The sequence below is a fragment of the Crocodylus siamensis genome, chromosome 7 (genome assembly GCF_052110815.1).
Source record: "Crocodylus siamensis isolate JL-2025a chromosome 7, ASM5211081v1, whole genome shotgun sequence".
NCBI lineage: Eukaryota > Metazoa > Chordata > Crocodylia > Crocodylidae > Crocodylus > Crocodylus siamensis.
In genome coordinates this window covers 2,750,102-2,777,747 of record NC_143401.1, presented here as the reverse complement: position 1 = coordinate 2,777,747, position 27,646 = coordinate 2,750,102, and the positions used below count along the sequence as shown (strand labels likewise).

Below are 27,646 nucleotides of genomic sequence, written 5' to 3'. Positions count from 1 at the left end.
AGGGCGCTCTGCTCGGCGTGGAGGAGACGGGCTGCAGGAGGGTGTAGAAAAGGCTACGCGGGGGGGAGAAAGTCGCCGGGGCCTTGTTACCTCAGGAAAGGATGCGGCCTTTGCGCGGGGCGCGGCGACGAGGGCAGCCCCGGCCGCGGGGCGGTGCCGGTGTCGGAGGCCGGCGCCACACGTGCGCGCAGCCGCGCCGGGCCTGCGGGAGCAGCTCCACCTCCCGGCGGGGCGGGGCGCGGCGGGGCGGCTCCGCCCGGCCGCGGGCAGCGGGCAGCGGCGGCCCGGGGCGCCATGAAGGCGTGCGAGTACCGGCAGATCCCTCCGGGCGCCGCCGCCCCGGCCCCGGCCCCGGCCCCGGCCCCGGCCCCGGCCGCGGCCCCCAGCCCCGCGGCCCGGCCCCGCCGCAAGTGGGAGTCGTTCCCGGGCCGCAACCGCTTCTTCTGCGGCGGCCGCCTGATGCTGGCGCGGCACGGCGGCGTCTTCGCGCTCACGCTCGGCCTCGTCCTGGCCACCAGCGCCCTCTTCTTCGCCTTCGAGTGAGTCCGGCCCGCCGCGAGCCCGGCCCCGGCCCGGCCCGGCCCGGCCCGGCCCTAACCCGCCTCTCTCCCCTCTCCGCAGCTGCCCCTTCCTCGCCCGCCACCTGACCCCGGCCGTCCCCGCCATCGCCGCCCTGCTCCTGCTCTTCGTCCTCAGCTGCCTGCTGCAGACCAGCTTCAGGGACCCGGGCATCCTGCCGCGAGCCACCCCCGGCGAGGCCGCCGACCTGGAGAAGCGCATCGGTGAGGCTGCCCGGGGCCCCGCGCGCTCCGGGGAAGGGGTCCCGAGCCGCTCGCCGCCGCCTCCGTGGCCTCGGGAGGTCGGGTCGCTGCCGCCTGGGCTTCCCGGCCTGTGACACGGGGGCCGTGCCAGCCTCCTCGTGCGCGGATTACGCTGGCAAAGCTCTTTGGAAGCGGAGGGCCAGGCCTTCGGCTGCTCGGGGCACGTGTGTGGTAGCCCGAGGGGCCGGGTCGCTTCGGCCCTGCGCGGCCCGGCGGGAGAGGAGGCTGGGCGCGCGGCTGGCGCGACGGAGGTGGCGCCGCGTGCCAGGGCGTGCAGCCCCAGAGCCTCGTCTGCGTCTGTTGTAGCGCGCGGGGGTCGCGACCTCCTCCCGTCCCCTCGCTGCTGGTTTGCCCGGGAGCCAAAGAGACCGACTGGAAAGCAGGTAGCCTGCATTCACGGTCAGTGGCTCGGCCGAACCGGCGGGGGATGCTTGCTACGCACGTCCGGCGTGCTCCAGAAAATACCCGTCTGTGTCCGTGCGTCTGTGTTTGGCCCGTCCAGTTGCAGGCCAGCGCGCGGAGGCAAGGAGCTAGGCCGTATTGCTTTCTCGGGCCATTCAGCATATTGCCCTTTCCCTTCCCTTCCGCGTTTCGGGACCAGTCGTCTGGCTTGTAAAATCATGCGGGAGGCTGCAGCGTGATTGAGAGCTAGCTTCCCGGGTGTTGCCTGTGGCCTTCCCGGGACAACGTGGAGGCAGCCACAGGCCGCTCTCTGAGCTCTGGGGAGGGAAAGGAGGGGTGTCGGGCTCCGGGCCAGCTTCAGACCTGCTCGTGGTACCGGGAGTGGGGATTTGTCGCGGATGCTGTGCAGACGGTGGGACTGATCCTGCAGCCGTGGGCTGGGCTCGAGTCCCCTCCTCCCTGCTGCTTCGTCCAGCTTGCTGCGTGTGGGCTCGGCTGTAGCGGCGGGCAGCAGGCGTGGTGTTCTCTACTGACCCTGCTGCCTTGTCTGTGGCTCCCGCGAGTACCTGAGTCCAGCCAGACGCGGGCCAGTCCCGTGCCCGCTCCTGTTCAGTTCCAGGGAGGCTCGGGCCCTTAACTCCCTTCGGCAGCTCTGAAAAGCCCAGCCTCCGGGTAAACGAAGAACATCCCCCAGCGCCGGCAGAGCGCTGCGCTCAGCCCCCGCTCACCAGCTGTCGCCGCGCACCACCCACTCCCCGCGTGTCCCCCTCTCGCGAGCTCCCTGATCCCCATAACCGCTGCGTAGCGTTGGTCTGAGGGACCTGGCCCTCCGTCACGCCACGTCCTTAATGCCAAGCCAGCCGAGTTGTCAGGGTGCCCAGTGTTAAGTTCTGCGGCAAAAGTAGTAATTCACGTGAAGGGATTATCGTTTTATTTTGCAGATGAATGATGTTAGGGTTTGGAATAGTGACTTTAGGCGTTGGTGCTTTGGAGGGTCCTGGCTTGCCACTGGCCTGCTCTGCCTACAGGACCGGTATCCGTGCGAGGGGCGGAGGGTTGGTATAGTAGCAGAGTGCACGCCTGTCCTTGCGATGGCTGTCGCAGGCCCACGCGCCTTCCCCTGGGTAACAGGCGTGCAAGCAAAGCTACTGTGAGACTTCTGAAATCTGTCATCCCTGAAAGCGGCTGTAGGAGAATAATTTAGGGCCACCGGCTTTCAGACACCCACAAAATGGTTATCTTGGGCTGTTTCGCTTGCTGTTTAAAAATACCTACTGCCAGGTGCCATGTCAGCTGCCACTCGTAATACAATGTGCTCGTTTTCCCCTTAATGGGCCTGAAACGGTCAGATCTGTGGTTTTGAAGCCCTGGTAGCTGCTTGTGTCATGTGCTCCTTGCTGTGATCTCCAGGCAGTGCTTTTTTTTCTTTCAAGTGACATGTGCGTTTCCAAAGCCCTCCTCCGCGTGCCACCGCTGCTGTGCTGAGATTGGGGACCTTTGGCGACAGGCCTGGAATTCATCGGGTGCCAGCGCGTGCAAATCCATCTTGTCGTGTCCTTAAAATTCCCCAAACTCAGGAGCTGGTGGGAGCGAACTCTTCTACCAACAGTCCCAGCCAAAAGATCCACCGGCCACCTTGCCCCCAGATCCCCAGGGCAGTGCCCGTTCTTCCCTCGCCGTAGCTGTGCTGCTGGTGCCAGGTCCTAGCTGCAGATCGCGCTTGTCTGAGATGGCCGTTTCCTGGCGTCCATAGCTGTGCTTCACGGACCATTGTCAAAGTCTTGTGTGCTCTCACGTACGGTGCTACTTCCTCTGGTCAGGAGGTGTTAGCCACACTTTCTTCCCCCGTGACACAGAGCAGTGTCGGCACTACTAGGCACAGCTGCCAGACACTCATTATTTCTATAGCACTTTGGCTTCCAGACTGGGGTGGGATTGAACACGCGCGGTACGGCCTGACCCGAGGAGGTGGGAAGCCCCCTGAGCGTCCGGCAGGCCTGGGTTTCCCCTGCATAAGCCTGCCTGTGCCCTCCTCTCTGCTCCGCAGATAGCATGGGCACCTCCACCTACCGCCCGCCTGCCCGCACGATGGAAGTGGTCATAAACAAGTATGTGGTGAAACTGAAGTACTGCTACACCTGCAAAATGTTCCGGCCCCCCAGGACCTCCCACTGCAGCGTCTGCGATAACTGCGTAGGTAAGTCCAGGGGTGGAGACTGGGCATGCCCCCTCGAGGGCACAGGGAGCAGTCCAATGGGTCCCAGGCTGTTGGGGCCCACTAGCCCACTCCTAGAAAACCTCATAGGAAAGAATTTCTGTGGGGCTTGTGAATCTGCCAGAGGTGCGGTGACCCCGACCTGGGAACTGGTAGTTAAGGCCCTTGAGCGAAGGCTTTCCTGCTTCATCTCAAGAGACTTGGAAAGAAAACTAACAGTTTAGGAGGGGGTCTCTCCCACCTCCGCCTGGCCTCGCATGCATACAGTGCCAGGCCAGGGTACAGCATGCTAACAGTGGTGCCAGGTAGGAAGGCTTTCACCAGTACAGTCCCACCTCTTGCTTGAACTCGCCTCTAAGCATCTCTCTGCGAAGTGCTACCCTGTTCTCTCAACCACTGCTTGGCTACAGTGAAGGAGAGGGCACAGCCAGCCTCCCATCTTCGCCCTTCTGCCCTCCACTGGAGGGGAGAAAGTTGGAGATTGCAAGAAGTTGTGGGTATATTCCACCCCCCTTGCCAGGCATGAGGTCAGAGTGGGATCTGGGTGTGTGGCAGGGAAGTCCTTGGCCTAGGCTAGGGTCTAAAGGACTGGCTCACAAAGTTGGCAGGGCTGTGGGGCGTATGGGCTGGTCCCTGTTAGAGCTGCCCATACCTGCACTGCGGCACCAGGGCCCAGTGTGGACACATCTCTGCTGTGGAGCTTTCCTGCCGCCCGTTGCAGCCACTCCCCCAGTGGCAGAAGCCTTCTCCTCCCAGGGCTGTGTCCCCCACTGGGGTTTGCCAGCCACGGGCCGTGGTCTTCCCCACTCCTGTCTGGTGCAGCTTGGCTGGCAGAACTGCAGAACATACATGAAACTGAGGCGAACGGCAAGTCTGCTGATCACAGGCTCTTCCTTGGCTGGAGCCCTGTCCAAATGCAGGCTCCCGATCCAGCCCTCCCCGTTGTAGCTGCAGTGGCTTGGGAACAGGTGGACCTACTGACCTAGGGGCTGTCCCCAGATCTCCAGCTCCCTGTCTAAAAGCGGGGCGGGTGCTAGCAGAGTGTTTGAGAAGCCAACGGTTGGCAGGAGGCAGTTCTACAGAAGGGGATACATCTACTGCATGGCACAGTGAGCTGTTGTGCTTGGAGCCCTGCAGGAGAACCCGGCATGCTTCTGGGAGCCATTTCTGGCCATTCAGGACCCTGCGTCTGTCCTCTTCAGGCCCTTCTGGAGCAACCCCTCAGGCTGAGATGCAGCCTGGCCCCATCATGGATCCAGAACATTTTTGCTGGAGCAAGACTGCAAGCTTGTGCCTTGGGAGATTCCCATTCAGCTCCCTGTGTTCTCAGTTCCCCTCTCAGCCCCAGTTTTCACCCCAGAAGTCTGTTTTGTGTAGTGTGGTCATGGGCAGTGTAGGAGCCAGTAGTCTTGTACCAGAGGAGTGGTACAGCATTTCAGAGAGAGAGAGAGAGAGAGTGTGTCATCAGCACTGCTGCTGCAGGCACCTCAGCCCCCCTGAGATCTAGCTCCTTCTGGAGAGGCAGAAGGGTCTCTGTGCAGATCACCCCTCTTGGAATCCCAACCAACATTTGAGGCTTTGCCATGTGATTCTTCTGATGTGCAAAGAAGAAAAGCATCTTCAAACAAGCGGAGGAAGCTGCCTGACGCACCGGGACTGGCGGAGCTGAGCGCACTCGGTGCCGCCAGAGGCACAAAACAAACAAATTAGAACAGAATTACGCTCTTTGTTTCCATTGCAGCAGCTACAGATGCTCCAAGTGACAGTAGCTGCCTAAAGCAATATTCAGACAGAAGGGGCTTCCGGGTGGGATCCCTTTCCAGTTAATGGACCTTAAAGGTGCATGGGCTGCAGAGCCCTGTATCAGTTTGGTGAGAGCGTCCTTTGTTAGTATGTTCTGGACTTAAAGCTTAGGATCGAGTAGGTGGCAAAGGGCTGCTTGTAGCCCCTGGATTCACAGAGGCTCTGCTAAAGGTTTGGCGCTCGGCTGGTGCGTGGGACATGTAGATCCCTAATGTCATTCCCTCTCCGGTTTCAGAACGGTTTGATCACCACTGCCCCTGGGTGGGCAACTGCGTGGGGAAGCGCAACTACCGCTACTTCTACGCCTTCATCCTCTCCCTCTCCTTCCTGACAGCCTTCATCTTTGCTTGTGTCATCACCCACATCACGCTGCGTAAGTACTGCATGCCTCCCTCCTAAGAGCCTTTTTTGTGGCCACCTGATTTAGTGTATGCTGAAAAGCAGCTTCTTAGGTCATGTCAGACAAGGTGGGGGTGGCTGAAGCGATTACTAGCTTGATACTGGATCTTCCGCCGCTCCGTCACCTGGGTGAGCCAGATTGAGGGTTGCAGTGAGCTGTAAACCCCTAACCCTTGTGAGTTTGGTGATTGCGTTGTGGATCTGTATAGTAAATAAGTTCATGTTGGGGCTGCGGTGGGTTGGAGGGTGGGTCTGTGTGTACACACGCACCCTGCATCTGCCATTCATGTCTAGGCCTGGCCTCATTTAGTCCAAAACCTTGTTGAGCACATGCTGCAGCCCAGCATTTCTCAGAGGCTCTATGTGGCTGAAGCTTTGTAGCTGGCTGGGCAGATCCGTGAAGCCTCTTGGGATGGACACGTACCCTAAGGCAGAACAGGATGGCTGGACGTGGGAAGCTGCTTCCTTGAACTTAGTGCTTTGTCCCATTCAATTTGCAGGCTCTCAGAGACAAGGATTCCTCAACACTCTGAAGGCAACACCAGCCAGATATCCTTTGGTGCCTGTGGCTTTTTGGGCTAGTCTTCTCTTTGCATATTGACATGGTCCTGGATCGGGCAGGGTGCTGGGGAAGAACCCTAAAGCTGTGGTGATCCGGGGGGGTTGCGCTCACCTACAACATGCTGTAAGCATCAGGGCACCTCAGTGTACCTTCCAAGTCTTTGTTGATGTCATCTCCTTCCTCCTGGGAGGCAGAGGGCAGGCTTCTCTGTCTGCGTAGCTAGTGAGACCCTGGGTTCAGCACACAGCCGCTCACCGTTGGCTTGGGTTTGGGAGGCGAGCTGGCTTCTGGCGTGGGAGGGGATGTCCCTGAACTGGCTGCAATGAGCTGCCCCCAGGTGGGCATTCCTGGAGCCGCGCTGGCAGTGAGGGGAAGGGATCTGCCTGCTTTCTCTGTGCTAAGGAGATGCATTCTCTGTGCTAGGGCAGGGCAGGTGCTTTCCCTCGGGGTTAGGATGCACATTCTCCAAGCCTCCCATCCAGCCCCTGTTGGACATGTCACGGCCTTGCGTGCCTCTCCACAGACAGCATCTCCAGCATGAGGCTCTCCTGCAGTCAGACCACAGGGCTCTCCCTGCTGCGTGGGTTCAAGCCTGGGGTTTCCTTGACTCTTCCCACTGTGCTGGAGCTGGTGATCTGTTTTTTCTCAGTCTGGTCTATTTTGGGCCTCTCAGGTTTTCACACTTACTTAGTCGCCTCCAACCTGACAACGAACGAAGACGTAAGTACTGTGTGCACCACGTCTTGGCAGAGGGACCAAACGGGTGTGAGCGCCACCTCGGAGCTTGCACTCCATTGCTTTCTAGGCAGCAAAGAGGGGATCTGCCTGTCTGTTGGTGGCTCACCTTACAGCAGCATGGCCGGCGGCGGTTACCTTAACCGTGGATGATGATTACAAAGCAAATAATCAGCTTTAGGCCACAGGGGTTTTCGTTGTGGTTCAGGTAGTAGGGTAGGGAGTCACAGCTGGGTGGGGGTGCAGGGCATGCCAGGGAGAGCAGCACATAGGGTTTGTGCCAAGGCTGACCCAGGGGCTAGTACACTGCAGCCTTTGAGCTGGACACCCCCCGCCCCCCTTGGCTTTGAACATGACTGTACCAGCCAGGAAACTGGTTTTAAAATTCCATTTGGTTTAAAATGTGTTAGCTTGAAACTAGACTTTCTTTCCAGACATGCCTTTTGCTGCGGTGGGGAGCTGAACAGCGGAGGGGCAGGCCAGGAGAGGGGTTTGGGTGTTAGGCTCCGACTCCTGAGGTCTTGGGTCAGCCCTTCCTTGCCATGGACTTCCTCTGATGGTGGGAAAGCCCCCCAGTCTGTCTCAGTTCCTCCTCTGTAAAGGACAGAGTGCACGAGGGTGCTGTGGAAAGAAATACATGAAAGATGGGGGCATGCTCAGAAGCTGTAGCAACAGGACCATGCAGGTGCCTGGCTAAGGTAGACTGGCTCTGTCTCAGACAGAACAGCTGTTGGCTTCAAGAGGCTCAGTAGCCGTTGTTAGGAAGACTCGTATCCCTTGCTGTCAGACACACGAGCGTGGCTGCAGAGTGAATGGAGGGCACGGCTTTCTCCTCCTGCCTTCAGCCCTGCAGCTGGGGCCCTGCTAGGTCAACAGAGGGCCCTGCGCGGGGCTGAGAGCAGAGCCGAGCCCTGGTGCACAGTCCCTCGCTCCCCACTGCATTGCTCGCACTGTCAGTTCTGCACGGCAGCTGGGGAGGAAGTGCGAATGTGGTTTGTAAATCCCCACACACTGGCTCTGGCCCACCCCAACTCCCAAGGCTCCAGCGTCTGAGAGTCCAGCATGATAGGCTGCTCAGGATGGCAAGGATGTCCTCCCATCAGCTGAGCAGCCTGGGAGCTGCCCTAGCTATGTGTGCTAGGTGCTGTACAGAAGTATGCCCCTGCCCTGGAGAGGTCTCAGTCTGAGCAAGACTAACAGGAAGTGATGGAAGCACGGGCCCCAGCCGCGTGTCGGTGTGATGCATGGGCCACAGTGCAGGGAGGGTCTGGCTGTCTGAGACTACGTGTGGGCAACAACAGGAAAGCCGCTTGCTGTGGAGACGCAGGGAGCTGAGGAAAGGCAGCCAGAGGGCTCTGCAGAGGGATCCTTCCTCGCATCCCATATGCAGTGTGGTTTCTCCTAGCCTGTCTGTCTAGGAAAGGGAAGAGCCCTGCTCCTCCATGTTGCCATGCCTGGTCCTGGAGCCCTTCTGTCATCGCCAGCCTGGGCATGGATGATTCAGGAGACACCCTCCCCTGCGCCCTGGCAGCAGTTGGTGTGGAGGGCACGAACCCACCCTGGTGGTTGGCCCCCACATCCTAACCTGGGCCTGTCCTTTTGATTGCAGATCAAAGGGTCGTGGTCAAATAAGAGGGGCTCAGAGTTTGCCAATCCCTACAGCCATAAAAGCATCCTCACAAACTGCTGCGCGGTGCTGTGTGGACCCTTCCACCCCAGGTAAGGGCTTCGTGTCGCTGTCTCTGGGCTTGCTCCTGGCAACTAGCACTTACACCTGGGGCCACGCGTGGAAGCTGAGGACAGGCAAGCTCACACTGGTGCCCAGGAGGCCTGGCTGCAGATGGGGGTAGAGGCTGCTATGATGCTGGAGCCTCCAGGGGGGCAAGGTGACCAGTTTGAGGTTTAGGGTGAACATGCACGTGGGTGCCAGCAGGCTTCTTCACCCTCCTCTGAAACCTGCTGGCTGAGGCTACTTCTACCCTCCTGTCCTGGTGTGAGCAGCATGGCTGGGATTTCCCCATGGTGCAGCCTGGGTGGGAGCCTGCAGTAGGCAGCTACTAGACATATTTCCTGGATCAGTGCCTTTCCTTTCTGCAGTGTTAAAAGCTGGTGCCATGATGCCTGAACGTTGCTTGGCAGAGAGGCTGCAGGGGGCTGCACAAATCAGCTCTACTTGTTAGCGCAAATCATTCAAGTCCTGATGTTGCTGGAAGCTCTGTGGTGACTGAGAGCTATCGAAATGCTAGTCAGACCAGGGTAAAGCTGGAGCACGTGGCAGGAGCAGGGGCTATGGTTAAAGAGGATTCTTAGTTTTTTCTAACAGCTGCATGGTGTTGGTGATCACAAAAGGCTTGGGAGCCGCTTTGGCTACTGCCCACCCCTCCTTTGGAGGGGTCTCGCTGCATTGTGCCCCTACTACAGCCACTAGGCTGTCTGGGTGGGATCAGACCTGACGTTCCCAATAGGTCAGTGGTGATGCTTTTGGGTCGGTACCTTCCACCCTGGGGTGCCAGCCCAGCTTTTCACTTGGCCACAACCTTTCTGCCAGGCATGGCTGGAGAGGCTGCAGTCACTCCTGCAGTGACTGGCAGGTGTTGCATAGATGAAACCAGAGGGCATGTGCCAGACTGCGGGCACCCCTGCCCTCCCGGAGAGGAGGGGTGCTACTGTGCGACAAACTGGAGTCCTTGACTTGGTAGCAAGTTGCAGGTGGTTTGGCCACTGTGGCCTTCCAGCAATGCTGCAATTTCCTGGAAATGTCTAGTTCCCCTCCCCCACATTTGGGCCCACAGTTCCCGTTATAGCAGGAAGAACGCCAGACATCTCGGGTTTCTGCATCACTGCTGCTGACTTGCACTGGCCAGTGAAACCAGCACCGGGGTGCTGGCTTCTGCAGGCCCTGGCATTGCAGAGGCCCCTGGCCCTCATGTTCACTGTTTCAAAGTGTTGACTTTGACTGGCTGATCTTTCCAAACAAACAGTATTTGTGCAAGCTCAGGTGCATCATTTCCCTGCTGTCCGGTCTTCTTGGGCTCAGTGGTCCTGGCAGCTATGACTCCAAGTCCATCCAAAGCATTACTCAGGAGGATGCTGCTGGGCAGATTCCAGGCTTGTATCTTGTGCTGGGTTGTTGGATCTCACTCCTTGCAGGGGCGTACAGCTCTTAGCCAGCTGACTGCTGTAGGGGATCCCTTGAAACTGAATTTCTTCCGCTGGCAGGACATTAGGGGTGTTACCTGGATGAGGTTTGCTCGTGCAGCTCACGACTAGGTAAGACAGGCTGGCTTGGATAGGGGTGGCCTCCTGAGGGCCCTGCCTTTCCATGGCTGGATGGGCACATGTTGCTTTGTCAGTCTCTTGTGGTTTTAAGGTTTCAGTGTGTTTTGGAGCATAGCTGTGGGCATGGGCAGCTGCTGTCCTGGTGCAGGGTTGGCTCCCTGCCCTGACTCTGTGCAAGGTGGCAGGATCCTATGGGCTGAGTTGAACCTGCTGCATGGTGCTAGCAGACACAGCTCTAACATGCTAATGCTGGAATGCAATGAGGGTCCAAAATCCCCCAGGGTTGGGTGCTGGCTGGCTGCTTCCATAGCAGCTCTGGTCACTAAGATGCAACTCCTGGCGCTAGTTCTTTGATGAGCTTAGGATTAACTCCTTCCTTTTTGTCTTCTAGTTTAATAGACAGAAGAGGATTTATCCAGCCGGACGTCGGGACCCCATCCAGTCCCAAGAGTGAGGTTCCCTCCTTTGGAGCCAAAAGTGACACCAGCATGGTAGGAGGCATTCCCTAGCGGTGCTGTGCTCTAGCCTGTGCCTGTCATGCCTGTGCCTAGCTCCAGCCAGTACCTTCCCTGTTACTGCCTCCCTGGCCTCAGGCAGCACAGCCCTGTGATGCAGAGCTGCCAAAGACTCAGTCGAGCCACACGTTGCCTTCTTTTTTTAAATGTATTTATTGTTTTGTTTCACTGTGATAACTGGCCCCCCACGGACTCTCCGCTGTATCGGCATTGGCGAGCAAACCCCTGTCCTCCGAGGATGGAGGAGGTGTTGGGAAGACACAGGCTTGGGGTGGTTGCGCCAGAGAGCTGCCACCTCCCCCACCAGCGCTTCCAAGTGGGCAGCAGTGTCTTGTGCGTGGACTGGGGGTGAAATGAGCTCAGCCAGCAGCCCAGCTCCTTGGGTTTCTGCTGTAGCTGGGGGTTTGCTTCCAGGGCTGGTGAAAGTTGGAAGTGGCAGGATTGCCCGTTCTCTCTGCCAGTGCCCCAGTGTTGCCAAGGGCAGCGCTGTGCGTCGTAAGCTGCGGTGCCATCAGGCCCTGGTCAGGGCCTGGCTTTTCCTCGCCAGCAACTGGATGGCTGTTCCCAGCAGACGGGGGAGCTCTCACCAGCTCGCAAGACAGGCTGACCCACTCTTTGCTTCCAGAGCTCTGTTAGCCAATGACGGGGACATGCAGGGACAGGGGCAGCACCAGGGGTGCCCCTGAGCTTGGCGATGACTAGAACAAAGTGCAGCACTTGGTGCTTCCCAGGGCGTTGCCCTTCTGTGGTCACTGCTGGATGTCTGGGCAGCTTCACATGGCCAGGAGAGCCTAAGCAGTTCCACGGCAGCATCAGGGAGCAGACTTCTGAGAGACAAGGCCATCCTGACAGGGCTGTGTTGTGGGACCAGCAAATGCTGGTGTCCATCAGCATCAGGCTGTGCTCTGGCTGCAGGCTGCAGGCTGCCAGCCCTGGGATGGCCCCTTTGGAGTCTAGCCCTGCTCTGAGCTCCTCTGCCCTCCTGCCGGCTGTGGAAGCCATGCATCATGCCTTCTGGGCTCCTTGTTGCCAGTGTGTCCATGGGTTAGCCGTGCTGGGGCGTGAGTCTGACTTGTTAGCAATATGCATCATTAAAAGTTGCTGGGTATTTTTGCACAATTCATAAGAGTTTTTACCAGTGTGTTTTGTATCTGGGTACAGGCGGTGGTAGGGAGCCCTAACACCAGGCAGGGTTGGTGTTAGCTGGTCTGGACCCTGACCCTCTTCTTCCTCCCCTGCCGACATAAGCAAAGCTGGCTTGTGTGGAGGGGGCTGTGCTGCTGTTGGGATGCTCCGGCTGTGAGGGTCTGAGCAGGTCTCTGGGCTACCTAATTGCTTGAGGCAGGCCAGACACATGCCGCCTTCATGGGTTTCTCAGAGGTCAGCTGTCCCCTTTTCCCCTCTGGGTGCCAGCACCGATCGCAGTCATGTTGTGTTACTAGCCATGAGATGTTGGCATTTGGGACATGCCCCGCAGTGCCAGGGAAGCGCATGCAGCATGTCCTGGGCTTCAGGCAGGGCTGCGAGGGAAGCGTTAGCTGAGGAGAAGGTTGTTCCTCCATGGCTGGCTGGCTGGCAGAGAACATCTCCAAGATGTTGGTCGTCTCTTGAGTTTCTGGCTTGTTGCAGAGATCTCGGTATTGAAGCGAGCCCTGCGTGCTCTTGCCACTGAAAATTCCCATTCGTGTTGGGGGAGAGGGGAGGCGCTCTGCCTCACTTCCCTCTGCTGATGGCAGGGGCTGCGTGGCCAGCATATCGAGGCCTGTGAGCTGACCGGTCCTGAACCCACTGATGGCCCGGTGCGCAAGAGAACCGTCCCCCACCCCGTGCGGTGTCCGGAGGCTGAACTTCTGCCGGAGCCCGGCAGGTGGCCCCGCAGCCCAGGCACGCAGCAGGCTGGCATGTCTCCGGAGGTTGATCTTAGCCTCATTCGCTGCCTCGGGAGAGGGACTCTCCAGAGCTGCCTGCCCAGCACCTGTTTCTAACTCACCTCGTGTTGCCCCTAAGGCATCAGCACGGACTCTCCCGTGTTTCAAGGGGACAATTAACACTGCATGTGTGAGGGCAGGACAGGCGCCGGGGGCGCTGGTCGTACTGGGAGGTTGCAGCCTTAAGTGCTGGGCTAGGACCGCTGGCCAGTGGGGGCCGAGGGTTGCTGGAGCACTCCAGGGCAGTGGGGAGGGGTCCAGCTCAGCTCTCACATTTTTATTTAACCTTATTCCCTTGTTACTTGCTGTAATAAATTCTATTTTCAAAGAGTTAATTGCTTGGGGGTTTTATTCCCTTGTGATTTGCGAGGTGGCTCCTAGCTGTAGTTGCCCTGTAGTGTGCGGGTCTGTCCGGCACGTGAGGGTAGGCTGTCCCTTTCAGTGGCAAGCCCGGCCTGGCAGCTGCACTAGCTTCCAGCAGGCACAGACAGAAGGCGCCGCCAGCCCCGCAGCTCCTCCCTGCCTAGAATGCTCCCGGCTTCTTGGGGTTTTGCCGTTTCAGCTGCTGGAAGTTGACCCGGGTCAACTTGCACCTTCCTCTTGCATCTGAGGGGAAGCCTCTCCCTGCCCCAGCCAGCGGTGCCCAAGGAGCTGAGCATGCCCTGAAGCTGGCACAGCCCACTCAGTCTGCACCAGTGGCAGCTGAGATGCGTAAACTCTGGTGTCTTCCCCAGGAGGATGCCTGCCAGGACTTTGCCATTTCCTGCACAGCCTGATGGGATATCCTTCCCCCCTGGATGTTAGCCCTGCTTTCTGAGGGTTAGCTGGTAAGAAAGCACCTTCTCCTTCCCTCCGGTCCAGTGGCTCATCTCATCTTCACTGCATGACTCGCTGTCCATGGATCCATCTACCCTCTGGTGTGTGCACAGATGTGTGTGCGCAGCGGGTGCCACCGGCCCAGCCTCACGAGGGGCATCATCTGTGCCAAGCGGGAGAGATTGCCACAGCCTTGGAGGAAGGCTAGGGCAGGCTTTGCCTGGGAGCAGGCAGCCTGAGCCCGAATGGGCATCGCTGAGCAGAGGCGCGCAGTGGGGTGGGTGGCAGAGCTGCTGTGGGTGCAAAGGCAAGTCCTGGGCTGGGGCAGGGCTCTCGTGTCGCCTGTGGTGTGAGCACAGGGGGCCTGGAGCATGCTCCTGGTCTCAGCTCCGCTACCAACAGAGTCCACAGCTAAGTCCCTTCCTTGTCTCTGGAATACAAGGCTCGTCCTTCCCCTGTACCTGTGCCAGAGGCAGGTACCCGCAGAGAGTTCGGCCTGCGGCAGAGACGCTATTCTCTAGTGACAGGAGGCAGCAGCCCCAGGGACAGCCCTCCTAGCGCCTGCATCGCTGCCCAGCTGGGCCTTCCATGCCTGCTACAACAGGATCACTGAGCACCCCTGCCCCTGCCTGCCCAGCACAGTCCTGCTGGCACTCTGAATTAATGGACCTGAGACCAGCAGCCCTGTAGAGCCCCCGTGCCCCTTCCACTGACTTCCTGCAGCGTGTGCAGATGCGAAGTAAGCCGTGTCCCAGCTGCGGTGGCATGCGCAGCGAGCTGTAAGTCTGCAGACTGTCCTGCTGACAGTGGCATGGGCACTCTGTCCCCCTCTCCCTGCTGCGCTGTCTGGTTCTGCTGGAAGTCGTGCTCCCATGCTGTCACCTGCTGCATGACGCTCCAGAGCAGCGTTGCTTGGGTCTCATTGCTCAGGTTCTGCCCAGCTGACCTTTGCCTGCCAGGTTCCACTGGAGACTGGCGCTGTTGGGACCTTGTTCGTGCTGCTACCGTGGGGGGATGGGACAGCGCTGACAGCCCCTTGCGTTCGCCTTCTCTTCCTTTAGCTGCTCGGGATGATCCACTTCTGCTGCCTGCTTTCTCACTCTGGTCTTCCTTGTACTAACCTCTCTTTCTCTTCCTCCCTTTTCCCTTCCTTGCCACTGACTGTGGGAAATCCAGTATGTTCAGGGCACTAAAGAGCTCTTGAGGACTGCTGCCCTCTGCCTCTCTTGGAGCAACCCAAGGGAAGCCAAGAGAAAGCGGACGATACCTGAAACTACAGCCATTACCACCACCTGTGCCTCCACTCGCCAGGGCTACGCTACAGCACCGGCTCCCCTCCCATTGCAGGAGAGGGGCGAAAGCTGCCATGCACAAGGGGAAGCCTCTCCAAGCCCCCACCAGGAGCCAGTGCGCTCTGCTGTCCTGTGGGTTTGAAGCTTAAAGCCATAAAACCGCCTGCTCCGAGTGCAATAACTGGAGTACCTACCGTCTCCTGCCGCCAGAAACACTTGCGCTACTGAGCTGAGGCTGTAGGCGGCTGCCTGCCTTACTCCGCAGTGAAGCATCTCCGCTTTGGTCAGTCCCAGAAGATGTCATTAGTTATTAGTCAAGCAGCTCCTCTGAACTTAGCAGGCTTAGTGCAGCGTTTGCAGCAGGGACACAGGGCTGGTGGTTACTGGCTGTGCTGGCCAACACCTTCCCCAAGCTGCTTTCCCAGCGCACGCAGCCCGAGGCCCCGTCTCGCTGGCAGTCCGTGCGCTCCGAGGTCACCTTTCAGGCAGCGCTCACCAGTAAGCTCGGCGTTTTCCGCTGTCTTAGGGCGGCTCCCCTTCTCAGGGAAGGGAGCAGAGCACAGCAGCAGCTTGCCTAGCCTCTGTCCTTGTCTAGCCTCTTCCCCCCGCTACTGCAGTCAGTGTTAGCGGGAGCCTGGGCCTAGCACCCTGTCACCCCATGGGGCCCCAGTGCAGCACTAACGCTCTGGCCACTAGCAAACCGGATGCGAGGCTTTACAAAGCAGCTAGTGCGAGACAGCCCAGCCGCTGCCTCCTGCCAGCCCCACGCAGGCTGGGGGACTGGAACCGTGTCAGGCTTTTTACTTTTGTAACACAATAAAGTTTCTCCTATTTACTGTACGCGGACCCCTGGCTTTTGTTCCTCCAGGAAGGCGTGCCTCTGCTCTGCCGCTCGTGACTACACACGTGTTCGGGGGGGGGAGGTGGGGCGTGAATGAGAAGTCTCCTGCTCAACGATTTCAGGCTGCCAGCCAGGAATATCTAGCTCCCTGGGCTGCTGGGTGCTGGTCCCAGCCGTCCGGAGCCTCGCTAGGTGCAAGTGGCAGGTGCCGGGAGCCTAGCACAAGTGTGCGGTACTGAGCTTTGCCTCTGTTCAGGCCTCATTCCTGTGAAACCCCAGGTGCTCCCAGTCAGATCAGAGCCAGGCTGGGTCTTCCTGGAAACTTGATGCAGGGTGAGCTGCAGCTGGGAATCAGCTTTTTTCCCCCCAAACTACCTGCGGGCTCCGTGCAGGGAGAGGATGAGGGGTGAGGGGCTGCTGGCTTTATTGCTTCAGATCCAGGTGTATTTATTCAACTCATTCAACGAACTTGCTAGGATCATTTGACCCACTGCTGCCTACCAGCCCTTTGGGCAGGGGGTTGGATCCGATGATTTTGTGAGGTCCCTTCAAGCCCTAATGTCTATGAAACGAAATCTGTGAAACTGGGAACAGGAGCCTCCGGCTGCTTCCTTCTCAACTGCCCTGTTGCAAAGTTGCTGGTGGACCCGAGAGTCGCAGTTTCATATAGCTGTGGCAAGGGGCCGATCTGTCCAGAGGAACGAGGTTGGGTCAAGAGCAGCAGGGGAAGCCGTGTTGCGTGCTCCCAGGGAGCCTGGCATGTGGCAGGACTGAGGGGTGTGTACAGCAAGGTGTGGCGGTGCTGCGGGCCTTCCAGCCAGGGCAGGAGGGAGTGAGTAGGAAGCCTGCTGTGTTAATGCCAGAGCGGGTCTGCAGCTCTGGCTGTCGGTGCTCAGAGCTGGCCTGAGCCACAGGCCCCGCTGAATGTCATCACTGCCACAGGGCATAGCCCGGCCTGCCTCTGCACGCACGCTGGGTCAATTTGTTGGGCATCTCCTTGATGCGTTTGCTGCTGCTTGTCGTTCCCATTCACGCTGAGCTGTTTGGGAAGGGCATCCCCCCAGTCTGGTCCACGCATTGCCCGAGCTGGGAAGGTGAAGTGGGGCCAGCCCAAGCCAAGCTCATCTTGCCGTGCTGAGCCCTGTGCCATCCTGGCGCCCCCGTTCTTCCTGCCACATGTGCTCAGCAACTCACGTTTGCCTCAAAGGGGAGGGAAGGGAAGGGAAGGGCAAGTTCTAAGTTGAGCAGCTCCAGACCTGAGAGCCCCTTTTCTTCAGGGTGAACTTGAGCCTCTGCAAAAATAGAGGCTTCTGAACAGCTCCTCTGGGCTAGGTCTGGTTCCACCAGCCAGGAGGCAGACGCGTGTGGCAGCATCGGCACTCGCTGCTGGACTGCAGCGGGGCCCTTCCTTTTCCCACGGCAGCGCCACGGCTTTTCTGAGCAAACAGTGACGCAGATCAGGAAGGCGCTAATCCTCCCTCCAGCCAGGGAAGAGAGAGTGGGGCTCACCCATGCTTGTTCCTTACCTCCCCGCTGGGCTTGGGAGCAGACAGGCCTACTCAGTTTAATTCTCCAGCACCGAATGGAGCAAGCATGTGCCCTGGTGCAGCAAAGGGATCGCAGAACTGCCTGAAGGGAAGGCACCTCGCCACAGTCAGCCGCACAGGGCAGGAGGCTGTGCACACCCTACCAGGTGGCGCGCGAGCCACCCTCAAAGGGGAAGCAAACCAGGGGGATATTCACACCTGGGAAGGAATGACATGGCTGTGGCTAGAGCACAAGAGCACCCACCACGTGGCCTGGTATCCCCTCTGACAGCCCACAAACTGCTCCCCACTATAGCGGGCCAGGGACCCGCCTGGTGCTACTTGCCAGCATCTCTTTTGGAAACACTCATTGCTGGTTCCAGCGCACAGCTACTTGTGCGTCTGCAGCATCAGGGTCCCCGTCACCCCCATGGGGCCCCAGTGCAGCATTCAGGCCACAGAGATGGGGGGACATGGGACAGGGAGTGCAGCACTAGCTGGGACCTGGGAGAACCGGGTTAAAGCCCTGCTCTGACACAGATTTCCTGCATGAGCTTGGACGAGTCCCTTTGGCACCAGCGTCGGTCCGTGGGAGCTGCGTGTGGAAAGCTCTCGGGGGTTCTGAGCCTCGGTGCCCGGCTGTGCGGCAGCAGGGATCACTGTGCTGCCCGCTCTGCCCCAGGGTGCTGGGAGGGGCTCAGATCCCTTGGTAATGATTACTCAGGGAGCGGGGAAGGCCTCTAAGCTAATTGCACCCAGGAAAGCTAAGCTCAAGTTACAGGGCTCAGCCTCCCGCAGCTCATCCAGGAGGGATTCGGCGCTGTAGCTGGGTCACAGCGTTCCCCTCAAATCAGCAGCGAGCTGGTCTGATCTCACCGGGGTGTCACCGGGGCCTTTCAGCAGAGAAGGGCTCAGACGTCAGCTGCGGGGAGACACTCCAGGGCTCTGCGCAAGGATGAGTAGCGCCGTGAGTCACGCAGCCAGAACAATTCCTCAGCAAAGTGGGACAGCTGAGTTGCCAGCCCCACCCTCCCCGCAGCAGATAACATGGAGGATTAGTGCAATGAGTTTGTCACGCCGCGTCCTGGCAGCAGCAGAAAGGAGCAGTCAGCTCCCAGCAAGTGGGAACAAGCTTAATCAGTCTGAGAGTGAAACTGCGGTGTAACTGGAAGAGGAGATGCTAATCAGGGCATTTCATGACAGGAGCGCCGCAGACGGTCCCTTTTTCCTATTTCATCAAAGAGGCTTTGAGCCAGGCTGGTAGCAAAGCGAGAACCCACTGGCCTCTCAGCAGACGCCACTTTCCCTGCCTCGCACGCAAGGCCCTGGGGCAGGATGCTGGCTTTGGGAGCCACCGGGCTCTTGCGCTGGTGTGCAGTGACAAGGGAATCATCCCCATTCAAAGCAGTTTGCATGGACCCTCCAGAGCGCAAGCCCTTGGACCAGGGGCAGGCAATTATTTTGGGCAGAGGGCCACTTAACTGGGTTTTGGCAAGCCATCGAGGGCCGCATGACAGGCAGCCAGGGGCAGATAAATATTAATTTTCTAAAATTTTTAGGGGCCCTGGGGGCTGGATAGAACGGCCTGGCGAGCCGCAGCTGGCCCCCGGGCTGCACTGTGCCGATCCCTGCCCTGGGCAGCCTAAGATGGGCCTGGACACCCACTTCCCCACACCCATTTGTTCCGTGCACGGAGCCACACGCACCCACCTCTGGTAAAAGGGCTGGGCTGTCCAAGGCGCTGTCCCTCCCGAAGGAGGAGGATAAAGCATCTTAGTGTTGGAGCAGTCCCCAAAACGGACCTGGGTGACCCTATTCAGCCACACGCTCCTGGTTTGCTCCTCTCCTATATAGACAGCTTTATTCTCAGGGTAGCAGAGATGAGTGCAGCGTGACTGGGTTCTTATGCCCTGCCTGTTGCCCGCAAACCTTCCCCCTTTCCCCTGGAGGAAGGCCACATGCTTCTTGAGGCTTTTTGAGCCAGTGCTGTCATGCAAGTCTGCTCCCGTGCTCATGGGCCCAGCAGAAGAGGGCAGCAAGCTTACTGGGGGGGAGGCGTGATCTAAGCACAGCAGCAGGAGCCAGAAGCTCCTGGAGTCTTATTCCACCTATAAAACGAGCCCTCTCTGCACTTCGAGAAGTGGCTTGTTCTCTCTGCCTGGGTTTCCCCAGCTGCACAAAGACCCAGCTCCCAGAGGAATGAGCCCTTTTGGTACTTGAAGGGCCCTATTTGAAGTGGCTGCATCGTGTTCGCTTTCTGGGGGTCAGACAAGGTACGTCTCATCAGGCTGAAGCTGCATGGCCGCTCGCCCTTGGGGAGCTAGCGGCGCTACGCAGAGACCTCCTGACCCTGGCAGAGGGGGCAGCGAACGATTTCCTGGAGTCTGAAAAGCAGGGTTAAATCTGCTTGGTGCTTCATCTCCCCCAGCCCTGAGGGCTGATCTCGCTCGAGCAGTGGAGCAAGGCTCCCACGCAGAGCCTGGCCCGGTGCTTGAATCCAGGCGAAAGAGGCCATCTCTAGGTGCGTGTCCAGCCAAGATGCTCTCCGACCACCGAGGAAGGGCGCGGCGACAGACGGGGCGGGCGGGGGCCCAGCGCTGGAGCCCAGGGTGCAAACCTCTGCGGCAGAGGCAGCCTGTGATTGGCAGGCGGCAGGGCGGAGGCCTTGCTCCAGCTGGATGGCTCCTCCCTTTGCTGGCACACCGTTAGTGAGCTCCCAGGTGAGTCACTGCCGTTTGCCTTTTAAGGAGCTGCCTGTCTAGGAGGAAGTAGAGGAGGGGCTCAGCCAGCACTTCTCAGCCGCACCCAGCCCTTGCTCCAGGCTCAGCCGCTCAGCCAAAACCAAATCCCGTCGGCGGCGCTGAGACAGACTTTGAGGGCTCCCAGGACAACTGCCTGCTCCTTCTCCAACCAGCAGCACTCCCCGCCATGGCACGAAACCACCAGGTGCAGAAAGCCAAGCTGGCCGAGCAGGCCGAGCGCTACGAGGACATGGCCGACTTCATGAAGGCCGTGGTGGAGCACGGGGATGAGCTGTCCAACGAGGAGCGCAACCTCCTCTCGGTCGCCTACAAGAACGTGGTGGGGTGCCAGCGCTCGGCCTGGAGGGTCGTCTCCAGCATCGAGCACAAGACCGAGGAAGGCGACGACAAAGCGCAGCTGGTGAACGAGTACCGGGAGAAGATCGAGGATGAGCTGAAGAACGTCTGCAACGTCGTCCTCGGGCTGCTGGACAAGCATCTCATTAAGAAAGCCAGCGATCCAGAGAGCAAGGTCTTCTACCTGAAGATGAAGGGAGACTACTTCCGATACCTGGCTGAGGTGGCCACGGGGGAGGACCGCAAAAACATCATAGACAATGCCCAGAAAGCCTACCAGGAGGCCATGGACATCAGCAAGAAGGAGATGCAGCCCACAAACCCCATCCGCCTGGGGCTGGCCCTCAACTTCTCCGTGTTCCACTACGAGATCGCCAACGCCCCCGACCAGGCCATCACGCTGGCCAAGACCACCTTCGACGAAGCCATGGGCGACCTGCACACGCTCAACGAAGACTCCTACAAGGACAGCACCCTCATCATGCAGCTGCTCAGGGACAACCTCACGTTATGGACAGCCGAGTGCGCGGGAGAAGATGGTGGCGAAGCCGGGGAAGAGCCCAAGAACTGAACTGCGGCCTGGCAAGCTCCCCACCTCTCGGCCCCTTTTTGTCAGACGTGTCTCGGCTCCGCAGCCCGGATCCTGCTAGCAGAGGGGACGTGCCCGCGCGCATGGTAGTCGCACATTTTATCTTGCCTTCCCCTGAGGCAGCTTCGGGACAAAACCCCCTTCCCCAGCCCCTTCCCGATCTCCACGATACCCCTGGTGGGTGGTTGTTGCTACAGAAGAGCGCTGCTAACTCGGTGTCCTGCCCAGCGTCTGGTATGCTATTGTTAGCGTGGGGGGGGGGTGTATGGAAGGGGGGCATCTTAGACCCCCCCACCCGCACCCCTTTGCAAAGGGCTGAAGGGTCCCCGCTCTTCAGGGCGTTTAAGCAGGGGAATCTGAGGAGCTGGGAGCCTGGCCACTGCCCCTGCGGCGTGTTGTGCGGGATCCCTGTCGCCGCTGCCACGAGTCTTGGTGGGAGAAAGCTGGAGGCGAGGGGCCTGGGGAGGGGGGAGCGATTCTTTCTTGCGGGTTAAGATTGATAAACTCGTGGTGCTGCCTGTGTCTGTATTGCCAAAGCCGCTATCTGTCTGTCCCTGCCAATAAAACTTCACCTGCCCCCTGCCTCGGTCGTCCTGTTCGTTACTCTTTGCTGGGCCTGGTGCTGTGGAAGCGGCTGGGTGCAGCCCGTGCCCCCTGGCACATGCCTCTGCGGCTGGGTAGGGGCGAGGGGTTCCAGCTGCGCACATGTCTCAGCAGGGCGCAAGCCCGGGGCTTTTCCAGGCAGGCTTGTGCACGCCAGGCTGCCTGTCAGCGCAGATAGCGGGGTGGGGGGGCTCGGGGCGAGGAGCGAGGTGCCACAGGGCAGGCCTCAGCAGGAGGCGAGGACCCCACCAGAGCAGCACAGCGGGAGATCCGGTTACAGCACCGAGGGGATGGGGGAGCAGGGCCTTCCTGCGCCTCCGGTGTCTCGGTTCTGGGCAAGCAGGATTCCTGCCCCCCGCCTCCAGGGCCACTATCTGTTGCTTTTCGCCAGACCGTTGTCAGCCCCAAGCACCATGTGCACACACAGGCCCATGCACACATGTGCAGGCACCTACATGCATACACACGCCCCACCAAGCTTCTCCTACTAACGTGGCTTTTAAAAGCTGCCGTTTCTCTTGATTCCCACGCAGGGCCTGGTCTCCAAAGAAGGGCTCCTCCACCCAGGGCTGATGGTGCCCTGTGACTCGGGGGCTGAGGGTGGCTGCAGCCCTGGCCTGAGGCAGTAGAAGCTACAGTCCTAAACCTTCTGCAAAACTCCAGCCAGGCTGGACTTCCATTTGGTTTAAAACTGCACCCAAGGGAAGTAAAGATGCTTGCAGGAGCTAGGTGTACATCAGAGAAGGGGCAGAGGAGTTGCATCTTCCCAGGATCCCTGGTGGGTCCAGGTAAGCAAGACTTCTGCCCCCACCCGCCTAAGGAACAGTGCCAGTTGCTGTCCTCGGGGCTGCAGCCACCCCAGCACCAGGGGTTGCCCTGTGATCGGTGGGCTCATGCAGGGACTGGGCTGGATACCAATCTGGGCTGTGGGCAGCAGTGGAGACCACATGCAGGGCCAGGCCCACGCCATCTCCCAGCCCTGCTCAGCGTGGAGGGCCATCTCTGTTTGACGGCTCATGGCAGTGTTACACAACAGGCCGGGGCGGGAGGTGTCACGCCTAGCTGGAAATGAAGGGCAAGCTGCAGTAAACAGCTGGGATTGGGCCAGGCCGTGGGATGAGGGTGCCACTACTCAAGCGCTGCAAACCAGCAGGACCTTGGGACACCAGGCAGCCTGTCATTTCATGCGAGGCTGAAACAGCAGGTCTCTCTAGGCACTGGAGCGGTTCAAGAGGCAGCAGCGACGGTCCCAGAGCCGCAGGGAAGCCAGGCAGGTACTGTGACTGCACGGGGCTGCAACCCAGGTGCTGGCACGAGGGAAAGCACAGCTCTTATTCACCTGGCGCCTTTCCACCCCCAGCTGGTGGAGCATGGGTGTAGCTCCCGCCAGTGCAGCATTCAGTTTCCCCCCACTAGTTTCAACTTGAAAACTAATTACAATAAAACAGTCATGCTACCTTGAGCTATGAGTTCATCAGCGCAAGCGAGGCTGGGCCAGGCCAGGCCGGGGCTTTGATGGGCACTGCAGCCTGCTGGAGGGAAGTGACTCAGGAGGCGTCACGGCCCAACTTGCCTGCACCAGCTGTGGGGCGAGCACTAGCGTCAACGGCCCTGAATCACCTCTGCGAGCGGCCAAGTGGGACACCAGACTGGCCCAGTGGGCTGCACGTGGCCGCCCCATTCCCAACTGGAGAGAATCCAGCATCTAGAGTCATCCAGGCCCATGGACTGCCCTGGGCTGTCCTTTGCAGCTGGGAGGCCAACCTCTGCCTTAGCATGCAGGGCTACCTGGCAGCGTCCCGGGAAAGCCCTGGGACAAGCCAGTAGGCACCGCAGAGTGGAAACTGAGGGACAGAGAAGGGAAGAGACGTCCCTGAGGTCATCTAGGGACAGAAGAGTTGAGAGCAGAGGCTGGATCCTGGTTCCCTCCCCAGCCCTGTGCAAGGCCCTACAACCCCAAGAACGTGCGTGGTTCCTCACACTCATGGCATCAAGTCCTCACAGCACCGAGTCCCCGCACTCATGGCACAGTCCTCCCTTGCCATGGAGGAGGAGGGAACCAGAGACCTGCAGAGGCCAAAGCCCCATGTGCAGCCGAGCACGCCTGGTGCAAGCTGCACGGGCCAGGGCAGACTGACAAGGAGCACGGCAGCGCCAAGATGCTTTCTGCCGAGCTCAGCAGTTGTTCCAGCACTGAATGATCCCCAAGGGGTGAGGACCCTGCCCCCCGCCCTCACCTCTGGGGGTAGGCCACAAAGTGGAGCAGTGAAAGGCTTCTTGCCCAGGAGCTCTTCACTGTGGCCTTTGGGACGCAGCTTTTGGGTGCTGAGGCTTGGCTCCTTGCAGCTCTGCATCGTCAAGGCCTGGCTTTATCCGTGTGCTAGGTGCTCTTGATGCCCCTCGTGCCCAGGGCTGGGACAGGGTGGCCTCGCTGCCCATGAGACCGCAGCCTAGGCCTGTCCTGCCAGCATCCCCTGTGGCCTTGAGCTAGTGGTGCTGGCAGAGGGCTGGAGTTCATTGATGGGCTACGTCTGAGGAGCCTGGGCATTGTGGGTCATACGCCTGGCAGCCAGGCATCTACTGCAGCTACGCCAAAAGGGCCCGAACTCCGATGGTGCCAGGGACCGTTGGCCTTTGCTCTCAGGGCCCGTTGGCTGCTATGCCAGGCCCCAGGAGGCCAACGTGCTGCCCTGCACCAGGCCGACGGGGTGTGGCGCTGGGTGGAGGCTCCAGCCCTGGCTGTGGGAATTGCTATGTTCCAGTTACCGGCGGTGCTGGGTCGGGCACAGCCCGGGTGCTGCCTGGGAAGGGTGTCCGCTCACGTCACAGCGTGGGAGGCCAAGTTGCAGGACTCGGAACCGGTTTGCCTAGATGTGTCACCTGGGGGCCCAGCTCAGCCTGCTCCCTGGAGCCGGGGCTGGGAGAGCAGAGCCGTGGCTTCACCCCGCTGCTCCTCTCCACCCCCCACGATGCAGCTTCCCTCCTGCCCTGCACGCATGGGGTGGGCAGCTGTGCCCAGGCCAAGAGGGACCATTGGATGGGCATGTGTCTAGAGCACAGGCCACCCAGGCCTCATGGCTAACTCCAGAACCGAGGCCCACGTGGTTTTGATGGTGTGAGGAGGCCACTAAGGCAAGGGACCTCATGCCTAGATCTGTGAGCAGCATGACTGGGACTGGAAATAAGTCTGGATGGAGATGAGCAGAGCTCTCCTGTGTGCCAAGGGTCTGGGGCCAGTTCCCAAAGAAACCAAGAGGCAGCAGGATGCAGCTGCGTCGGCAGGGACTGGTCCTGCGGCTGCTCCAGATGGGGCGGGCTGGGAAGAGCGATGCCAGGGCATCCCGGACTGCAAGCAGCAGAGCAGCCAGGGGGGCAAGAATAAGGGGAGGCGAATCCATCCTGCACAGGTTCTGCAGAGCCTGAGCCTTGGAGCTCGGCCCCTCGCAGGTGCAGCCTCTTACCGCGAGCGCCGTACCGGCCTGCTCAGTGCTTCTGCAGAGAGCCGAGCAGAGGACGGTCCCAGCCCCAGGCCTAGCCGTGCTTCCTCCCCTCCCAGGCCACCGCAAGCCTGACAGCTGGGCCAGGCTGAGCTCTCATGGAGGCAGCTTGGCCCTGGCAGGGGATCTGGGCCCGCTGCACGCAGGACGGGGTGGGACGGCTCCAGGCGAGCAGCCCAGCCTGTTCCCTGTCTCTGCTCCCAGCCTCTCCTGCAGCTGGGGTCCCCTCCCCCAGTCCCGGGAAAAGCCGGTTCCCAGGTGTCTCTCAGGGGAGAACCAGCAGCTCACAGTTGCAGCTGGGATTTCAACAGAGCAGGAACGCTGGCGTTGCCGCACGGAGTGGGAGGCGAAGCTCCCTGCACCCAGAGCCGGTCTTGCAGCTTTTCCCAGGCCCTGGGGGCTGCAGCTCCGCAAAGTCACTAGTAAGCAGTTTAGGGAAAGTGAGAGGGACGTGGGGCGTGATGGGGACCGGCCCAGCCCAGCCTTTGCTAGCGCAGCTCTTTGCGAGGGGCAGGGATGCTGGGTGGGCCAGGCAAAGGAACTTGCCAGCATGCTCGCAGTCCGGGGCGCCCAGGGCCTGGGCTCCCTCCAGGGCCAGAGGGAAGCTCTCCTGCAAGAGGGCCCCAGGGATGGGTGCATCCCAGCCCTTCCCTCTGTCCCTGTCTGCACAGGGAGGCCAAGCTGCTTTTCTACACAACCAGCTCTCCCACCTCCACCCAGAGCAGGGGCACGCGGACCTCCAAGCCAGGGGCCAGCCTGCCCTGAGCAGCCCCACTGAGATCCCGGGGCCAGAGGAGGGAATCGAAGCCCAGCTACAAGTTCCTGGCAGCAAGGCAGTGCCTGGCCAAGCCCACGCGCACACAGCACCCACCGAACAGCCCCTTGCAGCCAGCCAGGCACCTAGCCTGGGGGGCTGCACTGAGCTGGGCTGCCTACAGACCCCCAGCACATCAGGATCCAACCCACCGGGGAACATAGAGGGGCTGCAGGCCCAGGCTGGCGGATCCGACTCCCCCAGTGCTGGGTGACACAGGCAGGCTGTGAGGCCAGTGCTCGCCGCCTCCCCATCTCCCAGAGCTTAGCACAGCCCTGGCAGCAGGCTCTGCCTCTGCTCGGACCCAGGCAGGGTTCATGTGTTTGGCCGTGATCAAGCCCAAGCTGCGGCTGGGACCAGGCCGCGCCTGCGCTGCTCTGACCGAGGCCATGGCAGGAAGGAGCTGCTCCTGGGACAGCTGTGACCGAGACTGGGTGGCAATGATGGCCAGAGGAGCCAGCTGCAGACGCCCAGAGCTCCCAGCAATGCTGTCTTAGCAGCTCTGCGGTATTTCACAGGGGCCGCAAGACCCCCAGATTTCAGGTGTGGGGGAGCAAGCACACAGCACCCCACCAGCACCCATCTTTTGGGGCAATAAGATGGCATGAAAGCTGCTGTTCTCTCTTTTTCCCTTTCGCCCCACTCAGAAAAAGATGGGAACAGGCAGGAGGCTGAGAACGGGGTTGTGCAAGATCAGCCGCTGCCGGGAAGGAATGAAGGGATGTGTCAATACACGCCAGAGCCTGGAAGAAACGAGCATGTTCCCCCCGAGCAGCTGGCCCAGGAACTTGGCAGCATCAAAGCCAACTTGCCGCACCCCATCCAGCAACGCGCCGAGAAGGCCCACACCAGGCAGGGGGCAAGGAACCCAGCCGACAGCGGGGCTGAAGTCGCTGCCCCCTGGGTTAGGCAGGTGCCTCAACATGGGGGACAGCGGGAGGGGACAGCCCTGTCACTGCAATGCAGGGAATGACCTGGTCTGGAGACAGACAGATAAGGTGGGGCTCAGTGGCCTTTACTATTTGAGCCACAAAGCCACCTGCACCCTGCTGCGCTTCCCCCACATGCACTCTCGGTTGTCCCCAGGCCTGAGAGCTGGGGCACGAGCCCCTCAAGCTGCCTGCACCCCCCTCCACAAAGAGACGCTGGCAGGGCCTAGAGCTGCCCAGTGCCTTCCTCCTAGACATGCCGAGAAAGAGCCGTGTCTCTACTGAGGGGCTGCTTCACCGCCTGCTTTTAGCAGAGGGAGCACAGACAGGATCCCCTGGCACCCGGAGACCAGGCGTCTGCCCAACTCCATCAGCCCTTGGAACGAGCTTCCCCGTGGGCGCAGGAATAGTGCTCCCTGCTGCTGGCTCTCAAACACAGGCCAGAGCGGTCCGTCCACAGCGGGTGATGCAGCAGTGGGGAGGGGGTGGCACCCAACCTTTGGTGGCAGCCATGCTGAGCCATAGCGTGCTGCAGGCAGCGTTATACCCTGCACGACCTGAAGGAACAGGTCCCCGAAGAGAGCAAAGTGAGCGGGTGAGATTTGCGAGCTGTGCGGCATGCAGAGCCTGCTTCGGCAGACGAGGACCGATGAAATGGGCTGCTGTCCATGCAAGCTCATGCCACTCTGAACCAGTCGGTCTCCAAGGGGCCACCCTGCCCTGCCTGGTGACTGACACGGCTAAATATCTCTCTGCAAGGCGATGGTGAGAGCCCCACGACAGGGGAATCTCCCCCACCTCATGCCATGTCAATGTGTCCTTCGAGTGCCACCCCCTAGATGCTCTTTACGCCGGGAGACCCGCACAGGGGTGGGCTGGTTCCTGTCCGACACAGCAAGCCATTGATCTCGCAGGTGCTGGACAGCATCAGTCAGCCCCTGCCTGGGAGCATCCTTTCACCCCCACCACCCCTGCCCGAGCT

General features: G+C 60.1%; 2 protein-coding genes across 4 annotated transcripts; both read left to right on the top strand.

Moving 5' to 3' along the window:
- Positions 1–294: 294 nt before the first annotated feature.
- Positions 295–15,607, top strand: ZDHHC18 (zDHHC palmitoyltransferase 18). 3 transcript variants are annotated; one of them, XR_016443672.1, is made up of 10 exons: positions 295–539; positions 622–782; positions 3,271–3,420; positions 5,477–5,614; positions 6,141–6,189; positions 6,820–6,922; positions 8,547–8,656; positions 10,608–10,707; positions 13,394–13,486; positions 14,652–14,787. XR_016443672.1 is itself a non-coding variant. In XM_090058693.1 (9 exons), exons 1-9 carry the CDS (start codon positions 295–297, stop codon positions 14,907–14,909), a joined length of 1,314 nt encoding a protein of 437 aa, XP_089914819.1. In that variant the 3' UTR covers positions 14,910–15,607. The 3 variants fall into 3 exon arrangements, 2 of the variants coding, with proteins under 2 accessions (XP_089914819.1, XP_089914821.1); XM_090058693.1 differs by lacking the exon at positions 13,394–13,486 and having other exon boundaries at positions 14,652–15,607; XM_090058695.1 differs by lacking the exon at positions 14,652–14,787 and having other exon boundaries at positions 13,394–14,645.
- Positions 15,608–19,750: 4,143 nt separating this feature from the next.
- SFN (stratifin) lies at positions 19,751–21,404 on the top strand. Its single transcript, XM_090058696.1, has one exon. The coding sequence runs from the start codon at positions 20,063–20,065 to the stop codon at positions 20,801–20,803; it is 741 nt and encodes a 246-aa protein (XP_089914822.1). The 5' UTR covers positions 19,751–20,062; the 3' UTR covers positions 20,804–21,404.
- Positions 21,405–27,646: the final 6,242 nt, after the last annotated feature.

Bases quoted from the DNA above. Each gene is read 5' to 3' on its own strand.
- SFN (XM_090058696.1), top strand. From the start codon at position 20,063: ATGGCACGAAACCACCAGGTGCAGAAAGCCAAGCTGGCCGAGCAGGCC.
- ZDHHC18 (XM_090058693.1), top strand. From the start codon at position 295: ATGAAGGCGTGCGAGTACCGGCAGATCCCTCCGGGCGCCGCCGCCCCG. The intron at 540-621 runs GTGAGTCCGGCC...CCCTCTCCGCAG, and splicing joins GCCCTCTTCTTCGCCTTCGA to CTGCCCCTTCCTCGCCCGCC. The intron at 5,615-6,140 runs GTAAGTACTGCA...TTCAATTTGCAG, and splicing joins CATCACCCACATCACGCTGC to GCTCTCAGAGACAAGGATTC.